The 22989-nt window shown below is 52.3% G+C and overlaps 2 protein-coding genes across 11 annotated transcripts; one reads left to right on the forward strand and one right to left on the reverse strand.

The window, feature by feature from the left end:
• The first annotated feature begins 63 nt into the window (after window positions 1-63).
• LOC141740427 (ninein-like protein) lies at window positions 64-19501 on the forward strand. 9 transcript variants are annotated; one of them, XM_074579124.1, is made up of 17 exons: window positions 66-219; window positions 1230-1404; window positions 1668-1801; window positions 1885-2022; window positions 2292-2430; window positions 3100-3210; window positions 3824-3907; window positions 5706-5802; window positions 6299-6441; window positions 7908-8233; window positions 11331-11400; window positions 12580-12831; window positions 13866-14078; window positions 14882-14998; window positions 15092-15332; window positions 15819-15985; window positions 18065-19501. In XM_074579124.1, the coding sequence occupies exons 3-15, from the start codon at window positions 1734-1736 to the stop codon at window positions 15278-15280; spliced, it is 1947 nt and encodes a 648-aa protein (XP_074435225.1). In that variant the 5' UTR covers window positions 66-219; window positions 1230-1404; window positions 1668-1733; the 3' UTR covers window positions 15281-15332; window positions 15819-15985; window positions 18065-19501. The 9 variants fall into 9 exon arrangements, with proteins under 9 accessions (XP_074435228.1, XP_074435225.1, XP_074435226.1 ...); XM_074579125.1 differs by having other exon boundaries at window positions 66-110; XM_074579126.1 differs by having other exon boundaries at window positions 90-219; window positions 15092-15323; window positions 18065-19494.
• On the reverse strand, window positions 17265-22560 carry GINS1 (GINS complex subunit 1). 2 transcript variants are annotated; one of them, XM_074579136.1, is made up of 7 exons: window positions 22202-22560; window positions 20349-20413; window positions 20169-20264; window positions 19627-19717; window positions 18976-19092; window positions 18044-18118; window positions 17265-17782 (listed from the first exon to the last, which is right to left on the reverse strand). In XM_074579136.1, exons 2-7 carry the CDS (start codon window positions 20381-20383, stop codon window positions 17714-17716), a joined length of 483 nt encoding a protein of 160 aa, XP_074435237.1. In that variant the 5' UTR covers window positions 20384-20413; window positions 22202-22560; the 3' UTR covers window positions 17265-17713. The 2 variants fall into 2 exon arrangements, with proteins under 2 accessions (XP_074435237.1, XP_074435236.1); XM_074579135.1 differs by lacking the exon at window positions 22202-22560 and adding an exon at window positions 20497-20601.
• Between the last annotated feature and the right edge of the window lie 429 nt (window positions 22561-22989).

Consider the following 22989-nt stretch of genomic DNA (forward strand, 5'->3'; position numbering starts at 1 on the left):
CGCGGCTGGGCGGGCGTGCGCATGCGCAGAGGGGGCGGCTGGGCGGAGGCGGCGTGCGCATGCGTAGGGCAGGTATGCACAGACACGGCGTGCGCATGCGCGGCGGCGCGGTGAGTGGCGGCCAGGGGCGGCGGCGCCGGTGCGGCCTAGTCTTCGGTCACCGCAGGCCCTGGGGCTCCCTCTCCACCCCCCATCCCCGCCGTCAAAGGGCCTGCGCAGGTGTGGGCGGAAGCATCCATGCGAGCAGCCTGCGGGTAGCTGTGTTGTTTGAAGATGAGGTGTTTGGGGCCTGTTCTATGGTTGCGTCGTGGCGTGTCCCCCTTCGAAAACCTTAAGTCGATGTGTACGGGCTTGTGTTGCCCGTGTAAAAGGCCGGTATCCAGTCCCCAGGAGCACCCCAGGCAATTTGCAGCGGGAGGATGGGCTGGCTGTCAGACCGTATCACCTCTTCTGCAAGCTCAGGGCTGTCAAACAAGGGTTGGTTTGCAAACCTGAGCTCAGACCAGGCAGCTGAAGGAAACTCAGAGGTTCTCAGCAGAGACCAGAGGAGAAGGACCCATGCTTTGCTCTGCCTTGCGTCAACCAATGCCCTCTTCATCTCCATCCGTCTCATGCAGGCAGCTGGGATCCGGTTTTCACAGACCTGAATCTCTGGGTTTGCTTTTTGCGCAGAGGGTTTGGATGTGGGCATGCTGCGCCTCCATTCCCATCTGGGATTTCAGCAGGATTTCTATGTTCCATCTTTTCCCCTTTTTCTCTTCTTCCTATAGTGTTTTTTTCATCCTTGGATAGAGGGCAGATTTAACCGGCCTCCTGCTATAGGAAGCCTGGATACTTGGTTATCTTGGCTGATCTCTGAACAAACCCTTAAACTTTTGTGGGCAAAGGCTCTCTCCTGCTTGAGAAAAAACAAAATGTTGGCTGGGAGTTCCCATGTGACAGTTTTCATGAGACCCTTCGGTGCTATATAAATTTCCAGATCGGTCTTCTTGTGAGTACTGAGTTTTCATGGGTTAGTAGGGAGACCAAAGTACATGGTCTGTGCCTGTCATCCTGCTCCTTGTGGCTGCCTTAAGGGCAGCTCAGGACACCTCCCTCCTGGCAGCTTGGAGTTGTTTTTAGAATGTTATTGATGGGGGCCCTGGAGTTTCCTTTCAGTATTGAAAGTTAACCAGTTTTTCTCCGTCAGTTTTGTCCCACTGACTTACCTCCGCTGCTTTTTTCCTCAGCATTGGAGAGTGTGCAGGGAAGCAGTCCGTCCTTCTGCCCAAGCTGCTTGGACCCACATCTCTTCTCCAGCATTGGCAACGGCACTAGATTCACCAAGCCTGAATTTGTCATTCCCATCTGAGCACTGGAAGAACTCAGAGGAGATTCTCAAGGTCTCTGGTGCTGCCTTGTCCGGTGGGTGAACTGAGCAGCAAGGCCTTTCAGCAAGCAGCTGTCGAGGGTGGAAGAAGTGCGTGTGGTCAGGTTCATGATGGGGTGGCAGGGTGTGACCACCCCAGGGCGGGGCAAGATTTGGGGTGGATGTGATCTAAGCCTAACTGTGAGATGGGGGAGGATCTTTGAAAGGCTGGAAGGTGATCAGGTGGTATAACAACGGAATTCCTGTTGGTACTGTTAGAAGAAGGAGAAAGTGATTTCAGTCTGTGCTGTCCCTGCAGAGGCTGAGTAGCAGCACAGAGGAGCAGGTGAGCCTGGCAGAGGTGCCTGCAGCTTTGGACACACTCATGGTCCCCAGGAGTGGGCTTCAGCATGCAGCTGTCACCTCCTATGGATACAAACTGCAGTGCCTCAGGTAAGGGTGCTGCTCCCTGCAAGGAGTGCCCTTCTGTGGGGTGCGTGAGATGTGTCTTAATGCACTGCTCGCCATGCCTGCAGGATCCAGGTGAGGCAGATCGCCAGGGAGAGGGACAAGGCAAGGCTGGACTTGGAGAAAGTGGAGAGATGCTGCCTGCAGCTTGGCAGGGAGTTGGACGAGCAGTACGTCGCTCTCGAGCACACCCAGAGAAAGCTCAAGTATGAGAGGTCTTTTTCCTGGGGCAGGGAAAATGGTTTTCCTGTGGGTGCCCACAGCTTCTCCATCCAGTTTCCCTTTGTGAATCTCCCACTTGTTTTGCCATTGTGTCAGTGACAGAGAAGTCCCTGAAGAATCCTCTGACTACTGTCCCAGCATCCCTTCAGCCAAGCTCTCATCTCCTGCTTTGTGCATGCTGGGAGTGTCTGGGCCTCGTGGACATCTGAGAAATGGCTTCGGGTGCCCCAAGCATGTTACGTTTTTTCCCCAGGGACGTTCAGGCAGAAATAGAAGCAAAAGAGCTGCTTTTGCAGCAAGCGATCAATCACCAAGCGAAGCTGGAGGCTGATGCACGGTTCCTCCAGGGCAAAGAGGACAGCCTGCAAGGGAGACTGAACCACACAATGAAGGTAAGAAAAACTGCCCTGGGTGAAGCATCTTCACTTCTTCAGAGGAGGCAAAGCAGAAGTGGTGACAAAGATGGCTGGTTTGTGTTCCTCTTGCTGGGAAGGGCAGGAGTTTTATGCAGAAAAAATCATGAGCCACATCCATACTGTTGAATTAAATACAGAACTTGTTTCCTGGCTATGACATTATTAAACGCCCACGTTGCTTGTTGGGAATGGTTTGCCCTTCGTAACACCTGAACACCTGGTATGTGAAGCTAAAGTTGTGTCAGGGACCATGCCAAAAGAAGAGATGATAGTGTCCACGTGCCTGGGATTTTCCCCCACTGTTCGGTGTAGGACAGACAGAGGTAGCTCAGGACTTACTGCGTTTGTTGGCTGTGAGGGAAACCATAGTTTTGTGAAGCAGAGGTAGAGATGAGCCTGTGGGGCTGTCTTCTGCAAATCCCACTCCTATATCTGTCCTTTGGAGAGATGAGCCAAAGCCCAGCCCAGCTGGTGTGTATCAGCAGAGTGCTGTCCATAGCAGGGTCCCCTGTGAGCCGTGCTGTGTTCAGCGTACTGATGTGCCAGTTGTTTTACAGCTTCCTGCTGAAGGCCTGTGACCGATGAACCCATCTTGAGATGTGAGGACCCACAACATCAAAAGAATCTTTTCCCTTTCGTCTGCAGGAGAACACACAGCTGCAAAACAAGGTCACAGAGATGGCTGAGAAGCTGGCGGCCTCTGAGAAGCTGGTGTTGGAGCTGCAGAAAGAACTCAACTGTGTTGCAAAGGACAAGGTAACCTTTCTTTCTCTGTTGTGGTTAAGCAGGAATTTTTAGGAACTCATCAAAAGATTTACCCTTTTCTATGAAATCTTACATATTTTGTGTCAGTTGTTATGGTCTCCCCCTGTTTGAACTCTCCTGCACATTAACGACAACCTGGAAAGAAAAAATACTGGCTTTTCATTTAGGCCTTTTGAAGTTTGAAAAAAGAAAGGATGAGGCAACTTTGCAATTGTAGAAAATTCTACAAATCTGCGGTCTTCAAGTGAGAACTTTAGAGTTTGGTTTCCAGAAAAGAAAAGCTTTCTTTTTCACAAGTATTGAAGTAAAGAGTTAGTTTTAGTCTCTTCTACTCCAGTGAAGCACCAGGTAAAATGGATCTGGGGAAGGAAATGAGCCTATGATCTTGTTAGCCAGTTTGGGAAAGCTAGCCTGCCTGTCATTTGGTGTCTCTCACACATGAAGAAAAATGTTTTTCTTCCTCCTTTTGCATCTGACCCATCCCACCATACATTGAATCTATGGATGTAGCACCATGACTTCAGTGTTTTAGTAGAGCTTTTGCCTCTCCATTTGTAGAGGTGATAATTCCTTTGATGAGAAGTGTTTCCCTGTGCTTTTGCAGCTTGTGGAGTCTCACAGCCCAGAGCTCCCAAACCAGAACGAGTGCTTTGCAGAGATTGTCCTGGAGTACGAGCGGCAGTGCCAGGTACGGATGGGCAGCTCTCCAGCAATGCTGTCTTGAAAATACAGCTCTCATTGGCACATCTGTTGGGCACTTTGGCCTGGGGGAGAGGAAGGAGGCAGCCCTGATCAGAGTGCAGAGGAGGCGTCCCTCTTGCCTTGCTTGGAGTCCTTTGGCAGGAGGCAGGACACAGCTGTGCCCCCAGTATAGCAGCCTGTCTCCTTGCTACTGCAGCCCTTCATGGGTTGGTTCCCTTGCTGGGATACTGGCGGGGGGAAGTAGGGGTGGGTCATAAATTCCGCCCTTTCTGCCACCCTGTAGTCACAGGCCATTTTCTTTGGGAACCATGTAGCTCTGTGTATGAGGATGGACCACGCTGGGCTCTGTTGCATTTCTTCTTGAACGCAAGGAGAAAGCTGTTCTCTTTCTTTGAAAAGCTTGTTATCAGCTAAATTCTTCTATCCTTTTGTTCTTCCCTTCCTTCTCCTTGCCCCACTTTAACAACCCCTACAAAACTCGTTGCTGCTGGACTCTGCTAGAGAGTCAAGGTGAGCCAGTCCAGGTGCCTGGTGTGTGTGTGGTTCAGGCACTGGGGTTGTGTATGTTGTACCTCCTGCAGGGTGCTGTGCTCCTGCCCAGGGCTTTGGGCTCTCTGGGACATGAGTACAGCCTCATTTTCTCTTCTCTCGTTTTTAAGTGACTTGTGTATCTTGCATGTTGTGAGTTGCTGTGGGCTCTCTGCCTTGGCTCCCTAGTCCTGTGCTTATTGCATTGCTCAGTTGTTTCCAAGTGCTATGTGCAATTGGGAAATATCACTGAGTAGAGACATCAAGTCCCCCCAGCAGCAGCTGAAATCTGCATTTTCAGCAAAGCCTTTTGACGGATGCAGCAGACAGCCCCTCTTGAAGCTGCAATTAAAGGCAAACATGCTGGAGCAGTATCCAGCGCAGCATTGCTCCAGGTGGCACCAGAGGGCTGAAGATGTCGCAATTGGTGCTGCAATTTTTCCTCCCATTGAGCAGCCCCAGAACTGTCCATGAGAATGCTGATGGATGGAGAGGCTCTGCCTTCAGACTTCATCTGCCCCTGTGAAGGTACTCACTCGGGTGTGTCCTTTACCGATGTTGAATTCTGTCAGCCCCGCTCCTCCTCTGCTCTCCTGTTTAGAATGGAGATCAAACAAACCGAGTTTGCATTTGTCTAGATCTGCTGAATAATGTTTATTAATTGGGATCTTTGGAAGTATCCTAGTTCATAGTCTCTTGCAGCCCATCAGTTTCCTGTGTGGCAGCATATGGGATATAATTTGTTGTTTTCTCCAAGTGGACAGTCCAGAAGGGAAGCGGGATGCTGTGGCTTCCAGTACGGGATGGAGGGTCTGAAGGGAAACAAGCAGTTGCCCAGCTCCAGACACCCACATCGAAGTAGGTCATTGCACTGGTGTGATGGCTCACAGTGTGGTGTTCAGCCGTGGGACTCCTTGCTGCAGGCTAATGTTGTCACTGAGACGGGATAAACTCTTGTGCTGGCATCTGAGGGTATCTCTGTGCAAAGCAGGCCACACGAGCTGCCTTGTGCTCTGCTTACTGTGGGATCAGCACCTTCTCACCTCACTTTATTCTTTCTGCAATCTAGAAATGTTCCCTTCCAGAGCCCTGTGGGACTTACTTCACTGTAAATCCTGCTGTTGCTTTGTCTGCATACAGCAGTGCTTGTTGGCTAGCCCAGATGCCCACAGGAGTGTCTTGAGGATGTGAACACAAATCTCTGGGCTGTGTGAGGGGTCGTACTGAGATCACAGTGTTTCTTGTCTCTGCTTCAGGTGCTGTGGGACCAGAACAGAGTGCTGTGGAGGGAGCTGGAAAGGCTGCGTCTCCAGCTACGGGAATGCAGGGCTGAGAGAGGGCTGCCAGGAGGAGGTAAAATGCAGGAGGGTTCCATGCTTGTCCATCTGCTCAGCAAGAATAAGGTTCCCTCTGGACTGGAGTTTCCATGGGAGTGTGGGGTGACTTCTTGTGCCTGAGCTGCTTCTGCCAGTTCTGGCACTGGGTGGGAGGGAAGGGAGGAAGGGGGTGATGGGTGATGAGGAGGAAGGAGATGGAGGAAAGGAGGCTCTTCCAACTCGAGACCTGGTAATGGTGACAAGTGGACTAGGCAGCTGTTAGTGAACAGGTAGATTTTCACTGTTGAGGATGTTGAGGAAACACAATACAAAAAAGAGGAAGTAGCCTCAAAGTGTGGGTTGGGAGATTCAGGTTGAGCATTAGGAAAAAATTTCTGTCCCAGAGGGGCGATGCAGTCCGGGGACTGGTTGCCAGATACATGGGGACCTCCGTCTTTTGGAGTTGTATGAAGTTGACTCGATGGAGCTGCAGCCATCCTGATCAGGTCAGCCAGGCCTTTGCTGTCTTGTAGGCTTGTCCACACAGGGCTCCTCTCTCAGACCGTGTCGCTCTCCCAGCCCTCTGGTTCCCACTTCTGCCTGCACAGAGACATCACCCTCAATGGAGCAGCTCCAAGAGCAGCTGCAAGATCTGAAGGTGCAGCTGGAAACAAAGGTGAGGCGGGGTGGGGGGAGGTGTCCTGACCTCTTCGCACAACTGCTTGGTAAGCACCCTGCTACAGCATCGCTGGTGGGGCATCTGCTCCAGGAGGGTTGCTGGAGAGAGTTCAGGCTGAGAAGCAGGGTGGTACCTCATCTCTCTGCTGGGGTTTATTGCCTGTGCTTCCCCAGCCCGTCTTAGCTGGTAGGAGCGTTTGGAGCAGTCACTGGCTGGCAAAGGCTTTGTGGAAATCTGTGTCACCTTGCAACATGTTTGTGTGGGTCTTGCTCCTTATGGGGAACCAGAGCCACTCAGTGTTGCTGTCGCAGTAAAATCAGTGACAGGACCAAGAGAAGATGCAGCCAGGTGTCTCCTGAGGGACTGGGGGATATCGTAGCCCTGTCTCCCTGGGCTTGCACACTTTTAACCTGCTTGTCCTAAGGTGACAGTGTGAGCCCAGCCTTCCCTTTAGACAGCAGCCAGTGTTTATGTGAGAGGCCTCAGTTTCCACCTTCACTCCTCCTTTTGCTGCTGAACTGAGAGGCTGGGGATGCTTGCTGGGTTTCCATTGCAGCACTGCAAGATTAAATCCTACACTGCCACACAAGTGACAAACAGTTCAAGGAGCACAAAGCTGCTTGCAGATCTTCAGCTTGCTTCACAGTCCTGCCTTTGTGCTCATCAAATCTAGCATTTCTAGCGTTTACAGGGGAGCTGTGAAGAGCAGCAGCTACTCACCACCACATCTTGGATAAGGGACTACTCTGTGGGCTTGTCATTGTTTAACCCCAGCTGGCAACTAGGACTGTGCAGCCGTTCACTCACTCTGCCCCCCACAAGTAGGATACAAAATTGTGATGCAATACAATTGCTCACCACCTGATGAATGATTGCCAAGCCCATCCTGAGCAGCGATCACAGATTCCTGCCCCCTAGCCAACCCCCATTTATATACTGAGCATGACGTCTATGGTATGGAATGTTGCTTTGGCCAGCTTCACCTGTCTATGCTCCCTCTCAGTTTCTATGGGAAGCTGAAAAAGTCCTTGACTTAATATAAATATTACTTAGCAACAGCTAAAACAATATGTGTTATCAACATTATTCTCATACTAAACCCAAACCCTGCAGCTACTAGGAAGAAAATTTAACTCTATTCCAGCTGAAACCAGGATGGGTGTGGAGGAAGGATATGAGGAGCAGCGGCAGATGATGCCCTGGCCTCTTCCTTCTCTCCGAGGTCCTTTGCAAACAAGGAGAAAGGGGGGAACTGTGCTGCTTGCTGGGAAGAGCTGGGACCACCGATACTTGCTTGTTAGAGGCTGCTGCAGGAGACTCGTTATTGCCCTAAGTTCAGTAGGGTCTGAAGAGTGTCCCCTGTTGAGAGGGACCAATAGATTGATATGAGTCGGAGCTATTGGAGGAGAGGGGAACTCTTGGGAGCATGGTGCTAATAGCCAAATCCTGTCTCCTCCCAACAGATAAACTATTACGAGGAGGAAATTGAGTTAATGAGGAGAAACTTTGAGAGAGAGAGGAAGAACAGTGAGGAAAGCTTCAAGGCTGAGATGCGCAAGATGGAAGACCAGAAAAGAGAGCTGGAAGAAACAGTTGCAAAGTACTGGTCTGTAATTGATAGTCTGAAAGAGCAAAAATGTGTGTGGAGCCTGGAGCTGGAGGAGAGGTTTGAGATGGAGCAGGCCAGGGTGAGACAACAGCACACCGAAGACATTCACCATCCAGGGCAGCAGCTGTACCAGGAGGGAGAAGAGCTGAGGACGCAGTGCAAGGACAGAGAGAGTCTGAGGTCTGACACTGTTCTCTTTCTGGGGCTAAGCGGGAGACTAAGGTGCATCCCCTGCTCACACCAGAGTAGGTTGGGCTGATTTCTCACGGGGCTGGAGAGCTGCTTTAATTTGGGCTACAGCTGTTCAAAGTGAGATGTCTAAACTCCCCTTACATGAGTGGTTTTATTTCAAGATGAAGTTTCCCTGCATGTTCTACAAGCTTGTGTCAGAGACAGTGCCCAGCAAAGATTGTATCTCAAAACAGTGATAGAAATAAGAAAGCTTTCATCAATGTTTTCTTATTATGTCTCTCTTGGTCCTTCAGCAAACCTGTCTCTATTTACTAGATCATCACAACCCGCTGTCTTAAAAGCAGCAAAAAATGGCTTAAATTTCTCTATATAGCCAAAACAGTGGCTTGTGGGAGAGTAAGGTTGTCACTAAATGGCTGTTCATCTTCCCTTCCTGTGCTTGTAGTGCTGCTTTTGCAAGCTCCCCAGGGGTCAGAATGGCCTTGCAGAAGAGACTGGAGAGGAATTGGACAGGAGACTGTTGCCGGTCCATGCCTGGCCCCTCCTATTTCCCATCACACCCCACCACTGCCCCTGGACTTTCCTCCTGCCTCTTCCTTCCTGTGCCTCCCTTCACTGCCTCTTGTCAGGAGCAGAGTCCCCTTCGGCAATATGCAAGCAGAGGATTTTGCTAGGTCATTATCCTCATTGTAGAGCTGCGGAGCTGAGATATGGGGTAGGTGTGGGAGAAAGGAGATGACTTGGTTGAAGTCTGTGGCAGACCAGGGGAACAAACTCGAAAAACAGCTGTGTTACCACCATCTCTGGTGGTTGGTAGTGGGCTGAATGATAGTGAGGAGCTTTGAGAGTTTTTGGAAAACATCTGATGGATGAGTCTTTGAGAAGTACAAAATGGTGTGGGAACTTTCTGTAACATTTAAGTAATTGCCTTGACTTTGCAACCTAAAGAAAACTTTGCATTGCCTTTCCATAAAAGTACGTTCTGAGGCTGGCTGAGCTTTTCAAGCTGTGTTATCAAATCCATGTCAGCAAAATTTATATCTTTAGGAAAGATGCAGAGGTTGAGCATAATCAAGAGTTGTCATGGAGTGAATGCCAGCTTGAGGACAGCTGTAAGGCTTTGTTGAAGCAACACTGGTGTGAGAGGAGGTCATTTCCTAATGATAAAGGCTCCAAGGGGAGATCTTCAGTGTGCCCAGGAAAGGCAGTAGTGGAAATAGAAGGAAAAAGACGTGGTCTCTCTCTGGAGGAAGAGACAGCTAAAGGTGAGAGAGAAGGTTAAGGAGGAGCAAGTCAAGGTATGTGAGATGCTGGCTGTTGAGAAGAAAAATAGAAAAAAAAGCACCAGGATGAAATAGAAATAATGCAGAGATCATGGGGCTGATGGCTCTGATGTTGGAAGGGACAAGGTGTCTGGAGAGCTGCCCTCTGGGGGGAAAGGAGCAGGTACCCAAGATGAGCAGATAAAACAAAATCTCATGTTGCAACCTCAGCACTGAAGGAACAGAGAAGGAATGGAAAATTGTGTGATGGGTGGACCAGTGCAGAGGTCTGTTGCAGTGAATGCCACAAACTGCAATGCTGTCTTCCTTTCCAGGATGGACATTCTCCTGCACTCTCCCCTGAGGAATCCGGGTCCTGTGTGGACCTGGGGTTTAGCAGTAGCTATTTGATTGGACTGTCTGTTTAACACAGGATTGAGCTTCCTTCCCACAAATGCCAGTATTCATGGCTTCATGGGAGACTGGGAGTACCAGTAGGAGTGGAAGGATAATGAGCCAGAGAGGCTACATTGAATTTGGAGTCATAGCTATTGTGTCCAGCACTGTAAAATCACAGAGGCCTCACAAGCAAGCTGACTTCTCCAAACGTGGCTCTATTGTAGTTGAGTGGTTGGGCTCACCACCTGGTTATCCTGTAATGAAGTCTTGGTGTCTTGATGAGCCAAATCACTTTGTTTCCACTCCTTGGCAGGCCTGCAAAGTAATTTCAGCCAGCTGGATGCCACACAAGTTCAGGGTCTGATGCTCTTTGTTCTTATTCCCCTTTATTTCCCTTCCTTTGAAGACCTGCTGCTTCTCTACCAATGTCTCTTGATTGTCCCCACATAGTTTGCCTGAGTTATTGGATGGCTGTTTCTCAGATTTCTTTAATTCTTGCTGTCCTTGCAAATGAAATGTGAATAGAGCAGGGAGCCAGCATAGAATGCCAAGAGCAAACTGGGTTTTTGCATGGTTTTCTCACTCTGCTGTCTCTCCCTGCGGGGGAGAGCTGTGCCAGCTGCTGAAGGAGAACAGCTTGCTGAAAAGTCAACTTGGGAGACTCCAGCAAGAGCTGAGGCTCTCAAAGGAGAAGGGCAGTGAACGTGATGAGTAAGAGAGGAGCCAGCTATGGGAGGCTGGCAAATGGGTGGATAGCTAATGATTGTAAAAGGAACAGCCACTCAAGTACATTAACCAGATTTCAGCTGGCTCCACCTGCCTTTTGTTTTCTGGTTTCTGAGCAAGCCAGCACTTTCACACCCTTCGCTCCATGCAAAAGCAGCCAGTGCTGGGGCAGCCTTGGCCAGCCAAAGGCTTGGGCAGGCCAGAGCACAGGGTCCAGAGCTGGGTTGGGGGAAGGCTGTGGGGATGGGTGTGCTGAAGGAGGAAAGGATGGGGTTCTTCACTACGCAAACCTTTTGGCCAGTGGCCTGCCGCTGTCTTAGGAAGCTTGAGATAGGTACTGGGGTCCCCCACTGAGTAATAAATCCAAGGAGAGCCAGGTTTCTGGTGCAGATGGTCCTAAGAGTCTGCTAAGCTGGATCTCACACTGTTCTTCATCCCCTGATTTTTAGGCCCCTGACAATGTTGCAGGACTTTGGATGACCCCAGCTATCAGGCCTGGGCTAGGCTGAGTCACCTGTTGGGGCAGAGACACCTGACCCACTCCTGAATCAATTCATGACCATCTCCTTTTTGGCCTGGCTTTGCTTCCTGCTGCAGGCCAAAACCAGATGTACGGCTCCCTGAAATGGGGCCCTTCTCTGGGGGTCGTGGTTTGCTGCTCTCTGGCCTGAAGCTGATCGTATCCCTCTCCCCACCAGGAAACACGTGAGCAAGTTGGGCGGAGAGAAGGTGGAGGAGCTGGCTGAAATAGCAGAGTTAACAGCATCGGTGAGAAGTCATTAATGCTAACTGATGGGCTCTTGGCTGAAGGATTTATGAGGACAGAAACTGCACGTGCTTATAGAGGAGAACGAGAATGTTTGTTTCAAACGTTCAAACCCAGTTTTGCTTTGAAGAAACAGATTCATTTTATAGCTTGTCAAGTAGGGAAAAATTGTGTGACAAAAGCCAGTGAAGGTCTTACAGAAGGGAACGTCTTACTACAAAATCTCTACTGAGCTTGACTTATGTACTTGCACCCTTTCTCTCAGGAATTTTGCTCTCAGTCTCAAAGCCGCATGCTCACGAGCCCTTGGACGTGGCCTGGCCAGGATTGATTGCACACAACGTGGAAAAGGGTTGCAGGCTCTTAGTTCCTCACCCTGTTCCTGGAATTCCTCATTGACTGGGAACCACAACCTGGTTTTTGGACATGTCTTTTGTACTCTTCGCGGCCATCAGCTGCAGCAGGGTGGCCTTTGCTACCCCTTGCTGGCTTCAGCTGCCATTAACCTTCAGCCACAAACTGTGGCTGCCCATTGTCTGCTTTTCCTCCTTGGGAGGAAAGCTGTGTTGGTTGCCCATTTTCCTGGGAAGCTAGCAGAGGCATGGGGTGTGGGATGTGTTGCTGCCCTGCTGTTAGATGCAGGCTTTCTGCTGACATGTTATCTGTGCTGTGGTCTGGTCAGAGCACGGCCCAGAAACTGCACCTTGCTCAACATTACTGCTGGAGACAGATTCCTAGGAGCAACATCTGGGGAATGGTACCCTCTAGTGTCCATGCAGGCTGCTCTTGTAGCCCTTACTCTGCTCTTCCATCTGGTACTTTCACATGTGCACACAGACAACATTCCCATTCATACTGTATTCTTACCAATCTTAATATTTCTGTTACACATCTGTACAGTCAGACCCCAGTCATCTCCTCCCCTGCTTTCCCTAGTGGCCTCTTCCAGGGTTATCATCTGTGTGGGTTTTCTTAGCTGGGAATGCTGTGCTTGTGCTGAGGTTTGGTCAGGCTGGGAAATGAGTGCACTTGTCCTGAGTGCCCACAAGGCCCTGCAGCAACAGTGGTGTTCCTGGGTGGGAATCCAGCGAGGACGGCGTGGGACACGTTGAGTTTCTGTTTCCCCTCTTCCCACCCCAGGCCTCTGTACATTAATTGTTTTTTTTCTCAACCTTTTCCAGAGCGAGAAAAGCAAGGGGGAGGTCTCCCACCTGAATGTCAAGGTGTGTCAGCTGGGCCGTGAACTCGGAGAGCACAAGGCCAGCCACGGTGCTGGCCCTGGCACTCTCCAGCAGCAGAGCCAGAGGCTTGCGGAGGCTGAGAGGCTACGAGGAGCAGAAGCAGCCATAAGGCTGGAGCACCACCAGCAGCATGCAGCATGTTGGATGGAGACAGAGCTGCTTCGACAGCAGCTCAAGACATTGCAGGAGAAGGTGGGTGTCATTCAGTTGGTGGCAGGCTGATGAATGGTCCCTGTGATACCGGTATTGCCCTGCTTGGGGCTGTATCGGACACCTTCCCTGGGCAGAAAAGACTGTCCTCTTCCTCTTTGTGGGTGACTCCCTCCCGCTCAGATATGTCTGAGGCTAGTTCAGGTGCAGCTTGGGATGGGTCCTTGCTTACAGCTGGCCCTGTGAAGTCCCCTCTGTCCTTGTCCTGTGCAGGCTAGCTGGGCAGAGGAGATGGAGGCTGAGTGGAGGTGGCTCAAACAGGAGTGCCAGGAGCTGTGGTTCCCCATGGTTCAGCTGACAGAGGAGTGGCAGGATCAGGTAGTGGCTGGGCAGAGATGACAGGGGCCAGGCAGGCCATGTCTGAGGGGAGGGAAACAAGGTGATCAGAGCAGGGGAACAAGGACCACTAAGACAGAGGAGACCAAATGTGGGAAACCGCCAAATGTATTAATAGCCCTCTCCTGCCTTCTAACCTTGGGACAGGCTCAGGGAACTGGCTTGCCAGAGTACAGCTTGCCCATGCCAGCCACCCCTAGGTAGCCCTAGGGCAAAGGTGGACCAGACCTGCTTCCTAATACAAGGCTTGCCCTTTGCTGGTGGCAGGAAGCAGAGGACTGAAGGTATTGAAGCCTAGCTTGCCTGGGATGTATCTAAGAACAAACCCAAGTGAGCAGCCCTCTGCCTCCTGCCATTGCTGCCCTTTGTGCTAGGACACCCTCCCAGAGGATCCCTCCAGCAACTCCTGCTCCTCACTGCTCAGCAAAGGGAGCATCTCTCAGCAAGGGTTTCCTAGTTTTCTCCTGCAGCTCTCAGTGTTCTTCATCCCTGGCTTTGTAGGCTGCCCAGCAAGCACCACTCCCATGGTCCTGCTGCTCTGCTGTGGCCATGCTGGTGTGAGAGCCAAGGTGGGGGTTGAGGGTGCTTCCTAATCCTCTCCCCTCACCTGCAGCAGACCCTGGCCCTGTCCCATTGCTGGCACAAAGCTGTAACCAGCTATCAGCCTTTCTGTGTTGCAGCTCTTAGAAGCCAAAGCAAGCCTGAGCTTGGCCCAGACTTGGCATGCTCTGCAGTTGCAGCAGGCTAAGACCCAGATGAGCAACATGGTGCCAAAGAAACAGTTTGAGCAGCTGCAAAACAGCCTGAGAGAGGAACAGTGCAAGGCTCAGCAGCTCCAGGAAAACCTCCACCATCAGGCTGAGCAGACGTGCAGGCAGCTGGTCAGAACCCAGGTAAGCAGGGAACTGTGGGAACTCAATCAAGGGTACTGGGGAGGGAGCACTCTAGCCTGGAAGGCAGCTGTGGCTGAAGCCACCAGAGGTTTGGGTGGAAGATGCTATATGTCTAAAGCCCATGTGGAAAATGCACGTGATCTTCAAATGCAGCTGCAGTTTTAATTCCCCATGAACCCAGTCACTGCCCTGCACTCAAACAGGATCCCTCCCCACTCTAATCCACCTACCCCAGACCAGACACCTTGTTCCTAGAGGAGCAGGAGTTATCCAGGGAGACACTCTATGTTGGATCAAGCTGGGGAAAGAAGGTTTGAGCCCTGAGGTTGTAGCCTGCACAGAGTTGGGTGGTTTTATCTCTAAGGCACTGGGCAGCAAGCTGTTGGGTTTTTGTGAGTTTGTCCTTTGTTTCAGGACACTGATTCAGTTGAACTAATCTGGGAAAAGTTGGAGCAAATTATAACCTAAGGCATTAAAACAAGCAGACACAAAACCTACATCCAAGTAAACTATGTCACTCCCTGTGCTTTTCTGGACATGATTGAGAGAGGGGAGGCCATTGGCCTGTTTTTATAGAAGACATTGCTGGGAAATCCGTGCCTTGTCTTAAAACTGCTTGTACTGCTTTAGACCCTCGTCCCACTGCTCTTTGAATCCTGCACTCCCTTCACTGATCTCCCCCACGATCCCCTTCAGGGAGTGCGAAGGTTTGTGAGCGGGCCCTGGGGAAATGCATGTTCCAGGATTGCCAGGGGCCAGGTGAGTGCTGGGACAACGCAGTTAGGCTTTGTTGCCCACTGCAGGAAGAACACGAGCGTCTGCTGCAGGCAGCTGTGGAGCAGGCAGAAGGGCTGGAGCATAACCTGAGGAGTGCTGAAGCTCTGCTGGCAGAGAGGGCGGCTCAGCTCAAGGACACGCAGGTGAGTGCAAGAGGGGTTAGTGCTGCGTGTCGCTGCCTGGCTGGGACCCCTGTGTGGAGATGCTGAACCTTAAGCCTCCTGTCCCTGCTGTAGGCCCAGCTCTCCAGGAACAAATTGCTGATCAAAGACCTCTGTGAGGAGAACAGGGGGTTTGCAGTGGCCCTGCAGGCAGCTGAGCTGAAGCAGAAGAGCACTGAGGAGAAGAACCAGCTGTTGGAGGAGCAGGCCTCAGCCCTGAAACAGCTCATTGGAAAAATCACACCAGCATCTCTGAGTGGGTGATGGGGCACTCACTGTGGGAGCCCTGGTCCTGGCACTGGCCCAGGTTTGTCAGGTGCGGAAGGGGAGGTATGGCTGGGTTGGGAAATCAGCCTTGTCCTCCCTGGTCTTGCCAGGATTTTCCTGGGTAGAAAGTAGAAAAGGGAGAAACCAGCCAGTCCTTTGAGGAAATTGGTCCTATGGATAGCTGAACTGAAAGCACCAGCTTTGGTGCCTTTCTCAGTGGCAGAGTGTGCTGTTGTAAGTCAGGTCTGTCTCAGGGCAGCCATCCCACAGGAGCTGCCTGCACGCTAGCAGCGTGTTTGGTGGTGGTGTGCATGCTCCTTCTCTGTGGAGGGTTGCTGTTGGGGTCATGCTGTTATGGCTGGAAAGCCAGCGCAGGAGGGCTTGCAGGTTCCTGCATCTGTCTCACTCTGAGCGGGAAAGCTGTGTCGTGGCATTAAAATGTTTGCAATATTACAGCACCTCCTCCTGCCATCACCAGTCTGCTCTGTATTTCAGCAGCCTCCTGCAACTGTTGCTGAACTTTTATTCCCTACAGCTTGTCTTGGGCCCTAGGAGGGTCTGGCTCTCCTAAAGCTTGAGCCTAGGATCCAAACCAAGTCAGATTGTTTGGATGGAGGCACTGAGGGAAGAGCCTTCTTTCAATTTGAGCCTCCAAGGTGATCCTTACCCAGCACTGCACTTCAAAGGAGACCAGAAGATGTGGTAAGTGAACTGTGTCATCTTGCATTCCTTATTGGCCTTCACACACTGGCAGCGAGTCATGCTCTTGACAAAATAAGTTGTCTAAAAGGTTACAAAGCCAAGCATTCACATCAGCAAATACAAAGTTTATTGATCTGCCCACGGCATTACCCTCACGGAGGGTGCATTGTTATCAGTGTGCCCCTGCCGTGCTCTGTGCCGAGCAGAGGGTATTTACATGGGGCCTGTGGTTGTCACTAGCTGTGAAAGGACTCCTAGGATTTTGGGGGCATGGAGCCTACTGTATGAGAGAGACTAGACAAGCCTGACTGGATCAGAGTAGCAAAACAGAGGCCGGACGAAGTCAATACAAAGAAGAGGGCTTAAAAATAGCTCAAGAACAAAAGGGGATAAATTGGTTGCGAGTTAAAACTCAGCCACTGCCTTTAATTCCCAGCCTGCCAGGGCAGAGGGCTTCCCTGGCCCTGGGACAGTGCCAGGAGATGGCTGGAGGCTGTGACTGAAGAGACCTCCTTGATCTAGGTGTGCTGCATCTGTCGTGGTGGATGATAGCTGAGACTCCCCTTTGCCTTGGGGGCAACCCCGATTACAAGGGGCGTGAGGGAAGTTGGGCGATTACAAGGGTGTGGGCCATCTCAGGAAGGTTCCTGACTGGGGCAGCAACCCAGTAATGCCCCAGGCATTGATCCTGTTCCTGTATTCTTCCCTAAGATATTTGCTTTTTGGCTCCTGTCAGAGATGGGTACAAGGCAAACCTCTAGTCTTACCTAGGGCTTATGTCTTTGGAAGCATTATCTCTCAGACACTACTCAAGAGTGAGCCAGCTCCATTAGGAAAACCGCACAGGGAGAGCAGCTCTTCAGCCTTGCTCTGGTTTTGTGCTAACTGGAATCCTTAAAACCCTCTGCACCCTTTCCCACCCCTACTCCAGATAGTCCCCAGGCCCTGCAGACCAGTGCGCTGGGGAAGGAGACTCTTCATACAGGGACAGAGGCACAGCCCAAGTGCCCTGGGAAAAACCTGGGCCAGGCCCATGACCCAGACTGCAGCGCTCTTTCAACTCAGCCCCTTAAGAAACAACATTTATAGGCCTCTGGTGGGAGACAAGGCTTCATGTCTAATCCTAGAAAGAAGCTCATGCAGCCTCATCTGACACTTGGAGGAGCAGCTCCACTGAGACACCTAAATAACCAGTTGAGCATCACCCTGCAGGGTCAGGATGGGTTGGGCCAGAGAGCCAGGTTAGAGTGTTTAACAAATGCAACATTAACTCTTGAAAAACACTAAACTGAAGCAACTCTTTATTTTGCAACCATGGAGCTCTCCTGGCTTCAGGAGCCCAGTCTCTTATTCCCACGTGCACTGGGTGAATAAAAAACTGCTCCCAACAAAAATGCATTCACAAAACCTGCTTGCAGCTGCAGGGCTGGGATGACACCCCCTTCCCCACCCCTCCAGCCCCCCCAGATGCCACCCCCACCATGCTGGAGTCCTAGGCTCGCTACATTACCAGTATGTACCCTTCAGTCATGAAGAGCTGGCCAATGTGGTTTGCATACTTTATAAAGCCAGGGCTGATCTTCATGTCAGGTACCAGAGGCCGGTGGGAGGAGTGGCAGGGTGCCCACTGCAGAAATGCTGAGGTGTCTGAAGTGCTGCACACACCAGAGTTCAGTCCCCATTGTGGGCAGGCCACCAAGCAAGAGTTGTTCCTCCCGTCCTGCACGCTTACGAGAGAATGTGCTCGAGGACTCCTTGTCTGATTAACTGCTCACATTTCCAGCGGGGTAAAAAGTGCTGCATAGAGACAAAGATAAAATTTCCTTAAAACCCAGGCACAGTGGATTCGTTGCTGCACACAACCGGCTCTGTTGAGCTGTATGCCTGCTGCTGCATCCTACCAGATTAGGCAGAGCTGAACCACAGCCCCGGGCCACACAGACAGCTTGCAGCGTGAGCAAGGAGCTGTGTGTGTGCAGGAACTGTGACATGCTGGGAAGCTATGATAAGCAGAGGGATGTCAAGGGAGTGAAAGGACCACACTCTTGTCACAGGTACCTGGCTATTCTTCTTCAACAGGACAGTGGTACCATCATCGATCTCAAATTCTCCATAGTCTCTTAAACACCGCACCTGTGAAGCGGAAACGCAGTGCTCGGATCAGTGCTCTCACGCAGAAAACACTAGACATCACTGCTGACTTACAACACGTGCGCCAGAACTGTGAGCAAGGACACATTCCTGCCCGCCTGCTGGAGCCTCAACATAGGGCAGACCTGAGAATGCAAAACTGGGCCGATCCCATGGTCTGTGGGCTCTACCTAGCCTTGTCTTCCTGCCTCTGCCTGGAGCTAGAAGCACCGGCAAGAAGCCCAGCCCTCCAGAGACTGGATGAAGAGCAGCACAAGAGACAGGATCCGGGGAACAGCAACAGCATTTCCAGGAGAACCTCCCCGCACACATACCAGGAGGCGTCAATCTAACAGTGAAACTGTCTTAGGGAGCGGGTTGATTGTCACTACATGGTCTTTCAAAGAGAACATCAGAACAGAGCAGTTCAACTACTGATTTCTCGCATGCTCTTGCTTTGTTGTATCAATTGTGTAAAATGATTTACAGTCTCATCTATCAGAGTCCATTTAAAATAACAACAAAGAAAACTAGTTAACAATCCTTAACATGGGAACAAGGTTTCTAGTTGATCTGAGAGTTAGTTAAGCTTCAGCAAAATGCTGCAAAAACTTCTCACTGGGATTCAGACCATTCACCCCACCCCACCAGTTCCCTGCGTAGTAGAAATGCTGTCTTTCAACAGACTTTGAGCCCCTGGTAAAAGAGGGGGTAAAACGCTGTGAGGCAGAGCATGAAGAGTAAAATGTAGAAACTTGTGGAAGCTTCGGTGCTCTCGAAGGCTTTACTCGGTGACCTGACTTGGGATGGGGGTGAAATTCTCTCTGTGAACAGACAGAAACCAGCAACCTTGCACTTACTTCGATGTACAGGCTTTTGGGAGGTTTTACGTCCTGTGTAAGGTCCAGCCCCTCCTCTCCTCCTACTGACCTCATGTAGGTAGCCAGAGACTTTTTGTACCGATTGAACCACTCCACCTGCAGACAGCAACAGTGAACCCTCAGGCAAAGCTGAATAAATGCTGAAAGACAGGTCCCTGATGGGTGACATCTAGTTTATTTGTGCTGTCAGACCGCTGTTCCCAAGTGTGTTCATGCCAGCCAAAGGTGAACACAAGCTCTCCTAAAGGGAAAAACTGCCCCAGAGGCAGAGTAATCTGGAGCCAGGGTAGGACACATGCTGCTGACATTAGCAGCTCTGTATGTTGGTCTTACAGATGCTCTCAAATGAAAGCAGCATGTGAAGACCTAGTTCTGCCGGCTGTGAGTCTGACCTTGTAAAGACCACCTGATCCTTAAAAGTGCCAAGTTATCACCTGCACTCCGTATCCATTTGGGATTGTACCCACAGACAACAAATAAACAAATCAGTGTTTACAGAAAAGCATATTAAGTGTCATGTTTATAGCGGAGGAGGAGAGTCTACCCCATTTTGACTCTACTAAATAGGTAATCCATCAGGAAGAATAAGTGGAAAGAGGGGGAAGAGTTTAGGAGACAAGGCTGACTCACTTCCTCAGCTGACATGTGGAACTGGATGGTGTTTGGCAGGACACTGCCATATTCCCACCTTAGTGCTCGGATCCGCAGCAACCGGTCGTACCTGGGGGGAGAAACACGGGGCAAACCCAGCATCTTTGCTGGCAATATAGAATCACAGAATCATAGAATAGTTTGGGTTGGAAGGGACCTTAAAGATCACCTAGTTCCAACCCCCCTGCCATGTTACCCCTGGGCAACAACTCTCTCAAAGCAGAGAGCAAAACTTTGGGCCATTTCACCCACCTTCCTTTAAAATATAGGATTTTTAGCCTTTACAGTAATTAAAGCTTCCAAAGAGTGGGAGGAAGCAGGGCCTTTGCTGTGTGCTAGCGTTTGGTGGTCCCAGCAACCAACACAGAGGGAGAGATACCCACAGCCACCCTGCTGCAGCACCTCCCGCAGGAACCCATGGCCTGGGCCCGGAGGCCCAGCACCCAGCGCTTGGGGACCCTGTCCTTCGGGGGCCGCACCACCGGGGATGCGCTGGAGCAGCCCGGCCCCGCCGCACTTACAGGTAGGCCAGGAGGCAGCGCTGGTTTCGGAGCAGGCAGCAGTGCCGAAAACGGATGAGGAAGATCAGGTCCGTGCGTCCCGACTTCGCCTCGGACCTGAAGGAGGAGGAGCCGCGTTACAGAGGCGTGGGACGCCGCGGGGGGGGGACGAGGACACACGGGACCGGCCGCGACACTCACACGTCCGCCTGGTTGCGCTCGTACAGCGCCCGCATCTCCTCCAGAACCTGCCGCAGCCCCTCCGCCTGCAACACCGGGCACCGTCTGAGAGGGCTGCCGCCGCCGGCGGACATCCCCTCCAGCTCCCGCTCCCCCCGGCCCCGCTCACACGGAAGGGCGGCAGGCCACCGTCGGCGGCGCGGTGCAGCTCCCGCACCAGCCCCACCGCCCGCTCTCCCGCCATGCCGCCGCGCGCGCGGGAAAACCGCCTGCCGCCCAGCCAATGGTGGCCGGGGGGCGGGGTCGGGGCGGGGCCGCACCGCCCAGCCAATGGCGGCCGGGGGTCGGGGGCGGGGTCGGGGCGGGGCCGCACCTCCCACGGGTCCCACCCGCCGCCGTTACCTGCACCGAGTTGTGCCCGGTCTCGGCGGGGCTGCCCGGGGGGCGTTCTCCCGGGGGGCTTCTTCCGGGGGGCAGAGCCGGAGCAGACCCCCGCCCCCGTCCGAGGAAGGCCGCGGGGGGGGCTTACTTCTGCCCGCCCCGGCGCCTTGCACCAGCGAACCCCGCGGTCCTCCCGAGCACCCCTGTCCCGGGCAGGGTGGGCAGAGCTGCCGCCACCCCGGCACCCAGCCTGCGGCCCCGCCTGGAGACCCCCCCGGGACCGGGCAGAAGGAAGCGCCAGCCCTTCACCGGGGCAGGGAAAGCCGAACTCATCCCCTCTCCTCATCCACCCCAGTCCTGTGGCTCATTTGGAATTTTCACTTTTCCTGTGCCTTTTTTTTTTTGCGCCTCCCACCCCAAGGTAACCTCTCTAGGCCCAGAGTGATGGGAGCAGCGATTGGAGGGTCCCAGCCCAGCCTTGGCTTGGAGCACGGCTACCCCTGCCTCAGGTGAGGGTGAGGGGGGCTCAGCGTCAGGATGCTGTGAGGAGCCCACCCAAAACCGTGGCATCTCTTCCTCTCCCACCATCTGGGACATCCAGGCAGTGCCTTCTACCAGCAGTGTCAAGAGTGGGGAGGCGTTACCGCAACATTTTTGGGGTCACACTGAGACCCCCAAGCGGATATGGCAAAAATTAACCCCCTCTTTAAAAAAAACCCAAAACCTGCTCCTCTGGGGTCCTGCACAGGGCTGTCTCTCTGACAGCATCCTCCCTGGGCTACCCCAGCCCTTCCCGATGCACCTCCCTCTCTCCAGCAGCAACCTGGAGCTTGCCAAAACTAAAAGGAGGAAAAGAAAAAAAAGCCTGTGTGCTGTGTTTCTGGATGGGACAGGAAATTTTTTAGCACCCAAAGCTCTGGAAAGGGAATCAATAGCACAGGACCACGGCTTGTCCTGCTCCAGGAATTGACTTCCCCAACCACGTGTTTCTATGGTTACGAGACATTTAAAAAAAAAAAAAAAAAAAAAAAGGCCAACATTTAGGCGGCGATGATCAGAAACTGGAGGAGTGGGGAGAGCGCAGCGGGGCTTCTGCACCGCGACCGAGACTCCTCCGGGTGCTTTTGTATGCCTGAAACATTTGTGCTGCTTGTGTTGAGGAAGACGTGGCACCCACACAGCTGAGCAAGGACTGTGGGGCTGGCTCTGGCGAGAGTGTTTTAATACTCTCGACAAATCTTTTATTTTCATTTTAGGCATGGAGGGAAAATGCTCCCTCCAGTCGGCTGAGAGCTGGAGTTGGGCTTCTGGGGGTCCGTTCTCCAACCAGACCTGTTTCTTGTCTGCACGGTGCTGCAGCCAGGAGGCACAGCGCTTGTGTCGGGGGGGGGGGACAAAGGGGAGGTGACATGGCAGAGCTGGTGAACCCCGCTGCTGGGGGTCTTGGGTCACCTCTTGTCCTTTTGCCACCACCAAAACAGGTTTGTGCCTACCTTGTACTGCTCCCTTCAACAGCGCAGCGTGTTTTCCAAAGGGTCTGACCCGGTGGTAGTACGCTGGTGTCTAGGTGGTGGGGGAGAACACTGCTGTTAGCTGGCCATGGAGCAATGTCATCCCATGGCTGGAAACCAAAGCTAGAAAAACCCCCATGCATGGCTTCAGCAGACGCCATGGGAGCAGCCGTCGGGGGGGGGTTTGCACGTGTGGCGTCATGATGGGCGGTTGGTCTCCAGAGACGTGCTGCAGCCGTGGGGTTCATGGATGAACAAGATGGAGTTTTGTGGCCGGGGTGTCATGCAGGAGGGCAGATAGCACGGTCTTGGGGTGCCTTGTGTATAAGGAGAAAAAGCACCTAGGAGACAGGATTCACGGAATCACAGAATGGCAGGGGTTGGAAGGGACCTCTGGAGATCATCTAGTCCAACCCCCCTGCCAGAGCACGGTCACCTACAGCAGGTTGCACAGGAACGCGTCCAGGTGGGTTTTGAACATGTCCAGGGAAGGAGACTCCACAACCGCCCTGGGCAGCCTGTGCCAGTGCTCTGCCACCCTCAAAAGTAAAGAATTTTTTCCTCATGTTCAGATGGAATTTCACGTGTTTCAGTTTGTGCCCGTTGCCCCTTGTCCTGTCGCTGGGCGCCACTGAAAAGAGTCTGGCCCCAGCCTCTTGCCACCCGCCCTTTAGATACTGATAAGCATTGGTGAGATCCCCTCTCAGCCTTCTCTTCTCCAGGCTGAACAGACCCAGGTCTCTCAGCCTTTCCTCATCAGAGAGATGCTC

The sequence above is a fragment of the Larus michahellis genome, chromosome 3, assembly GCF_964199755.1.
Source record: "Larus michahellis chromosome 3, bLarMic1.1, whole genome shotgun sequence".
Taxonomy (NCBI): Eukaryota; Metazoa; Chordata; class Aves; order Charadriiformes; family Laridae; genus Larus; species Larus michahellis.